At 32.5% G+C, this 7,515-nt stretch overlaps 1 protein-coding gene across 1 annotated transcript in view; it reads right to left on the reverse strand.

Moving 5' to 3' along the window:
• LOC110035735 (ABC transporter B family member 28) overlaps positions 1-7,075 on the reverse strand; it is a 56,778-nt gene extending 49,703 nt beyond the window's left edge. The window contains exons 1-2 of the mRNA XM_020740017.1: positions 6,390-7,075; positions 860-1,047 (exon numbers count right to left, since the gene is read on the reverse strand). Coding sequence (XP_020595676.1) covers positions 860-1,047; positions 6,390-6,816 — 615 coding nt within the window. The 5' untranslated portion in view covers positions 6,817-7,075. The remainder of the gene's footprint in view (positions 1-859; positions 1,048-6,389) is intronic.
• Between the last annotated feature and the right edge of the window lie 440 nt (positions 7,076-7,515).

Consider the following 7,515-nt stretch of genomic DNA (forward strand, 5'->3'; position numbering starts at 1 on the left):
TATATGTATGTATGTATATATATGTATGTATGTATATATATGTATGTATGTATATATATGTATGTATGTATATATATGTATGTATGTATATATATGTATGTATATGTATATATATATGTATGTATGTATGTATGTATGTATGTATGTATATATATGAATGTATGTATGCATATCTATATAGATATATGAATGTATGTATATCTATATATGTGCACGTTCCGGTAGAGCAGCCTCTCTGAAGATTGCAATTCCTCTCAAGTCACAGGCTCGAATCCCCCCATGTAGAGGGTGTGGTACTCGAATATTTAGCACACCTAGGGATGTCCAAGCTCGTCTAATATATATAGGGAATTTTATTATATATTTTACAGAACCTGTAGGGAATTTTATTGCTCCTCAAAAATAATTACAAAAGAGGGATGCAAATCCTCTAACCCAACATGCATATAGAAATATATATATACATATATATATACATATATAGATGTATATATATAGATACATATACATATATATATATGTATATGTATATTATATATATACATATATATATATACATATATATGTATGTCTATATATAGGATTGAAAGCAATCCAAATGAAAAAAAAAATATATGTATATATATGTATCTATATATATATGTATATATATATATGTATCTATATATGTATGTATGTATGTATGTATGTATAGTTTTTTATTAAAAAAAGATGGATGCAAAAATCAATTTATGAGCTGGAGAAGAAAGAAATATACATATGGACTAAAAGCTCGATGGAAAAAAGTTCAAGCACGTAAGATCTACTAAAACATGAGTTTGCCAGAAAAACTACTGCAGCAATGTTGACTCCCATCTACCTTTTGGATCAACATTCTTTTAAAGATTTGACCCCGCAAGCTTGCCATCACCTTTTCCCACATAATTGTCATGTTTATAACAAACACAACAGTAAAAATTGGTTCCAAAACATACAAAGCACCAATCCGAAAGATAAGGTTCCAAAAGCTCCCAGTCCCTCGCCCAATGAGCACTTCATAGAACTTTCCTGCAAAAATTCACCACAAAAACAAGTCACTAACAAAGAAATATTGCATCTGGAGCTCGCTGAGTAGAATTATATATAAGATAAACACAAAAAGGACAAGTTGAAGATACTTTATGTTAAAAACATATAGCAGCGATTAGAAAGAAAAGGTCAATACAATTACATCCACAGAAAAGAAACAAAAATAAAAGAATACTATAAACAATTCAGTTTTTGGTATATTTCAGTGTCATATGTATCACGTTGCTCTACTTTTTAGCTGGGAAGCACATATGGTGAACATAACATCCAGAAATTTTAAAATAAACTTACAGAAGGAAATAACCTCTTGATTATACTTTTTACATGTTTTATTTGTGTACATAGCCATTTCAAGGTTTGCTAAAGTTCAACAAGCGCATTATTGTAGCTTTTGAAAACGAAATGATTGGTATTTCTTGAATATTTATCCATCTTCGAACCTCAAAAGCAGAAAAGAAAAAAATGCCTACTGTAAACAAGAAAAAAATGGGAGCTTAAAAATAAATGGAATAGCATTGTAGTTACTTTCAGTGCCTCTTTTTATAATATATAGAGTTTTTTTCACAGTATAAATATGACAAGTTGACATTAGAGATAACCTACCTAAGCCATGTGGAAGAGTTGGGAAGGTGTAATAGATAGAATCAAAGTTCAACGTTAAGTTCCTCATCCTAGTAAGAAAAACCAATAACTACATTAAATATAAGCTCCTAATGAAATAACTTACCATGTGTATTGTAATGAAAGACACCAATTCTAAACTAAACCATATTGCTAATTTTTTTTATCATCATTAAAACTCTAGCTTAATACAACAAACTTTTCAAAGCGGTTGAGTCCTGAAATTTTAGCAAGTGGCAGTCAAATATTCAATGCATTCGCATGATATAAGCAGAAGAGGTGGAGCATTCTGATTATGAAACTAGTTTTGCAACTTAACTTGCTTCAATTCCTAAAAACAATTTACGAAATCAACTTTAATACGATTTTTTAGTATTGATGACGCATACACCTCAATTTTCTAAATGCAAACTTATAGTGACAACAGCATATTTGCAGCATCACTCTAAATAACTTACGAACACATTTATCAAATATGTTAGTGTTATATTTGACTACATATAGTAGGACGGGTATGCCCTAGAACTTAATATTGATTTAATATTAAATATATGCACCAAAAGCCCACAAGAATTTACTAGTATCACATAAAATTATCAATAGTATCAAAGGAGTTTATAACATTATACACATTACGTGAAAAATAACAAGTTATGAGAAAAGAGAGGTCAGGCACTAGTTTTTGAAATAGTTACAACCAACTTGAGATCGATGGGACTAACCATCAATCCTTGACCTAAATAATGTAATTGAAATCTTCAATCTTGTCTCAAATATTTTTTATCAACAACTCAATCTTTAAAAGACCCCGTTCATCCAAACCCTTAGTTATGTATTCAAGAGTTTAGTTTTAATAGAAAATGATAAAGGATGGAGCAAAAATTAAATAATGAATGGAGATTAGAAGGGAAAAGAAAGTGGTGATGATAAATATCGGGCCCTTTAATGATTATAATTAATCAAAACATGAGCATATTATGAGCCACTGAAAAGGATATCATAGTTTATCCATTTTATCTGACTAAATTTAAGCTTTCTATGGTGCTTTTGTGGTACTCATAGCCACAAGCCAAAGAATAAAATAATATACCATATAAGAAAATTTAAGTCATAGCAGTCTGAGGAGAAGCTAACCAATGAAATAACAACAAAATAAACATTGTTCCTCTTAGCATAGATAGTTGTATAGAAATTCCATAAGCTCTATCTAGCAAATTATCATACAACACTAAAAATATAGGCTAAAACCATAAATGTGAAGGAGGATAAAGATCCGTGCCTCCTACAAAACTGCTATATTGCTTCAATTAGATTATAGATCAATTGCATTTGCATGAAAACTGAACTTAAGAACGAAAAAATTCTAATTATGGTATGCTTAAACTCCATCAAAGTTTTCTTATTCCTATTAGTCATTTAAATAAATCAATAAATAAAAAAAATAAAACACATACCTTGTGCATTGTGCACAATGGATTAGAGCGCATATAACCTCTGTCATTTTCCTTTGTTATTAGTTGTCATAAATAATGCAAAAGATGTGTTACTGTACGAGTTATGACACAAACTATACGTGCCATTGGTAAGTATAAAACACAATATTGTATGGCAAAAATCGAGATCTAAATTGGAATTAAGAGGATCTAATCAGCTACTAAGAACATAAATTGGATTGGAAATCACATGATTGCACTTTGATTGGAGCATGATTTATACAAAAAGTTATGCCAAGAACTCTCTACATAAATTGGGATTTCCGACCTCATGAATTTGACCTAAAGGTGAATGTGGTTTACACATTTGGCAAATGTACTGGGTGAGGTGAATAGATCTATAAGAAAAGAGTTTTCTCTAGTATTTGGAACTTGGCATCTCAAACTTTTTTTGTGTCAATCTTTCTTTTTCTTGGCAAACAGTACTTCACACCAAATGACTCATTCATATTGAAATTTTAGCATTCTCGTTTAGACAATTTAGTATCAAAGAATAATTCTCAAATCAAATACCATGAATTTTAAAAATAAGAAATTTTACAAGTAGAAGAGTTTTACTCTTTGGAGAACCAAGATTTGTGGTTTTCTAATTCAATGTGAACTTGTAAAAGCAATCATACAGTCCAACTATGCTAGAGAAATGTGTGAAGAATTCAAAGTAGAGGTAATGAAAAAAAATCTTTCAATAATCCAATTATGCTTGATGAACAAGGTGTTTAAGGAGGCTATGGAGGAAATAAGTTTCCTCATGCTACCATTATAGTACAATTTGAAGTCCTTGTACTCGATCAAAGCCTGTCCAACAAACAGTGTCAAAAGAAAAGGCCTTATTTGCATGCGATGTAGGAATATATACCTATCAAGCCATATTTAAGTCACTTTCATTATGTTATTTATGATTTAATTGATGTCATATTGATGATAGAAACAAGTTTTGTTATTTTTGTGGTCTTTGTCTCCCTATTACAAGAACTTTGGTGATGTTATTATATTGAAGAAAGGCGACAAACTTTAATGATTTGAAATTTCAACTTTGTTATAAGAGATGTGAAAATTTCACGTCACATTTTTCAAAAGATGTTCTCCAAGATTGATGATGTTGAAGAAGAAAAGGTAAGAAGTTATTTATTAAGCAAAAACACTTGTATCACAAGAAGCAAAAGAATATAAAGGGGGATTGTAATTATTTAAAAAAGAAAAAAACAAAAAGCATTGATGGTCATCAAGAAAAGACGTAAATGAATGCTACAACGACAAATCGGTGTGACTGTGATTTTAGTGATACTCTTTTTGAAACCATAGATTTTAGGAGAAATGTTCATTGAGTTTTTTACCTAATATGTTCATTTCATATGTATCTACATGTGGTATTATTTTCTCGTTATAAGCCTTATGATGGTTGTGTGTACATAGGAAACATGTTGTGTATAAGATTATTGATCTCAACATTGTGAAATTAAGATAATGATGGCATAACTATGACATCGAGTAGAGCTAAGTATGTACTTGATATAAAAAAAGATTATATAGCTTTGAGTGCTCTTATTGATGCAAAATGCAGACATTTTGCCAATAAATTTTTGTCAAGAAAGCCCTAAAAGTTAGATGTGCAGGGCTTGTGGAGGACTTGATAGAGAACTGTCTCTCCAACTAGGAGAGCCAAGTTCAAAACATACTCTGACCACTAACCACTAATTTATAATATAATTTTCATTAAGGCTCAACTTCCCGAAATAAAAAATGAAAACCACTAGGGTTAGAGGACGCTATAAGTTGTAGGGTGAAACCATGGAAGATGCTTCAATTATTTATAACCGACATTGGAGCATCTCAAACTGAGAAAGCATAAAGCGAGCAACCTAATTACAAAAAAAAACAATTAGCAGCACAGTGAGACATGAGGTGATGGAAAAATTGTGGGAGAGTATTTGGTGGATCATCTTTTTGCATTATAGCCTGTCATAATGTTAAATTATACTAGCAGGCTTGTAATATTCAAACTCAGAAGACATGTACATTACAGGTATAAAAATAACGTGATAGGAACACTTTAAGTTTCATGGATCACTATAGCATGCAATATTTGTTCTTCAAAAGTCCCTCGCAAGCATTCAACTCGGACATCATCTAGACCTGACAAGACATAGATGCATTGATTCCTCCTATGTATTGAAAGCAAAGGGTGCTCAACTTAAAAATGAGATGTCACTAAGAGGATCCATATGTCATCATAATATTGAATGAAGTGGGAGATTTATTTACTTGACTCAAAATATAAAGAAGGACAAACCCTATAATATTTGTTATTTTGATCAGAATTGTATCATGCTATTATGATTGAGAACTAAATAGAGACTAAAAAATCCCATTGTTTTGTGTTCAGAGAAAAAAAAACAAAAAATTGCATGATTCCCAAGGCTTTAATGCCAAATCCATATGAAAGTTTTCATCATTGTTTGCAATGAATCAAGATTCCAAATCTCAAGAATTGGAGAATGTGGTAGTTTGCTTCCTTGAAAGGTGAAAGATAAGGACCCTGGCTATAAAAGTAATAAAAAAAAAAAAAAAAAAGATTTTTCTGTAGTCTTGGAACTTGACATCTCTCTTGTTTCCACTTGACATGTCATTTCGGCATCTATAATTTGGTCGAGAATTTGATGGCTTCATGCATCTGAGAAAGAACATCCGTATGCCAAACTTTCTGCTGAAAATTTCTTGGGTTTCTTCTTTATTTTGAGCATTGTGTACTTAGGATTTGAGAAAGGCCACAGAAAGTTCATTCATGGAAGCTTAATTGAAGTCAAACCACAAAATGTCCATATCTTTATAGTTTGTGTACTCCTTTATTTTTAATGTTTGTACCAGATGCGGCTTCCAGGACTTGAATGTCTGGTGGATCATTTGCAAAGTCAAGATATCAGTTAGCCAAAATGCTTAAAATGAAAATTACTGTCCAGTGAATAATTTCACGTGCAAACCATGTAGATATATAACAGTTCTCTATTCTGCTTGAAAGCTTTAAATGGATGCAATAATAATTCTTGAAAAAGCAAGCAGGGACACAAAGACTCGCAGTATAAAACTAGATACAACACAGCAGGAGCAAGGATATCAGAATCAAAACGCTCCAACGAATCAAGAAATGGCTTTCGAAAAGCAAAATATTGTTTTCTAGATTATATACCACCGGATTAGTTTAAGCCATACCAGAAAAAAGGGGCATAGCAAGAGTGCATGAGGTGCAAACCACGAGTGAAGCTAGCGACACAACAATTCTCAGTTTGTGCTGTGACAGGAGCGGCCAGATGACAGCCCAGCTAACCGGCAGAACCGACGGAATAGTCGCCGCTGAAACGACTTCCCCGGTGCGGCCGGAGCCATTTTCCGAGCCGGCGTTGTATTCGGAGGCCGGAGCAGATACATAGGCAGCACGGGCTACTCCTCGACAACAGCAGCGCCGCTGCGGGGTTCGATGAAGGTTGGTGAAGAGTCTGGGCTGCCTAGATGGCCTCGAGGTGCGGAAAAGCTGCTGGCGATGGAAGGAGAAAAGGAAGAACGCAGATTTGTGGTATTGATTCGAAAAGTCACAAGAACCAAGAGATGGCGAGAGAGGAAGACACCCCGGAGCGACCATGGCTTTCGATTTCGAAGCAATGAGAGGATTTCACTCTATTTGAGCGCCGCCCTGTGGCCTATGGGAGTTCAATGAAACGATATTGACATGGATTGAGACTTGAGAGAGTGGAGAGAGCGGGGATAAAGTGATATGGGCCGTCTTTTCGCCGGCTGGTATTCACGATTTTCATTTTCAGTAGAGGTGGCTGACTGCTTGTGCTTGGTAAACTAGGAGCCAGAGAAGGCAGAAGATGCGTGCAAGCCGAAGCATCGAAGAAATTATTGATGCGGATGGGATTTGATGCATCACGTAAATTTGAATTTAATAAATGAGCAGTTATACTCTAAAAAAAATTATTTGATATAATTAAAATTTAAGTTAATTGAATATTTAATATAATAGAAGAGAAATTTGACTAAATATTAAGAAACTGCTCAGACAGTTATTTGAGATATAAATTAGTTAAGTTAAATAAGATTAAAATAAAAAATATAAGAATTCTATGTCATATTATATTTATTTAGTAGATTTCAATTTTAATTAAACTAATTAAATAATAATTTATTTGTCAACAGCTAGCATAAAATTTGTAGAAATAAAATCATAACATTGCCCCCACGTAGGGGGATTAAGATTTTGTTGTTACTGTTGCTGTTGTAAATAAATAAAAATTTGCTTAAGATGATATTTAAAATAATATTTAATTAATAATTTATT

Source organism: Phalaenopsis equestris, unplaced genomic scaffold (genome assembly GCF_001263595.1).
Source record: "Phalaenopsis equestris unplaced genomic scaffold, ASM126359v1 Scaffold199517, whole genome shotgun sequence".
Lineage (NCBI taxonomy): Eukaryota > Viridiplantae > Streptophyta > Magnoliopsida > Asparagales > Orchidaceae > Phalaenopsis > Phalaenopsis equestris.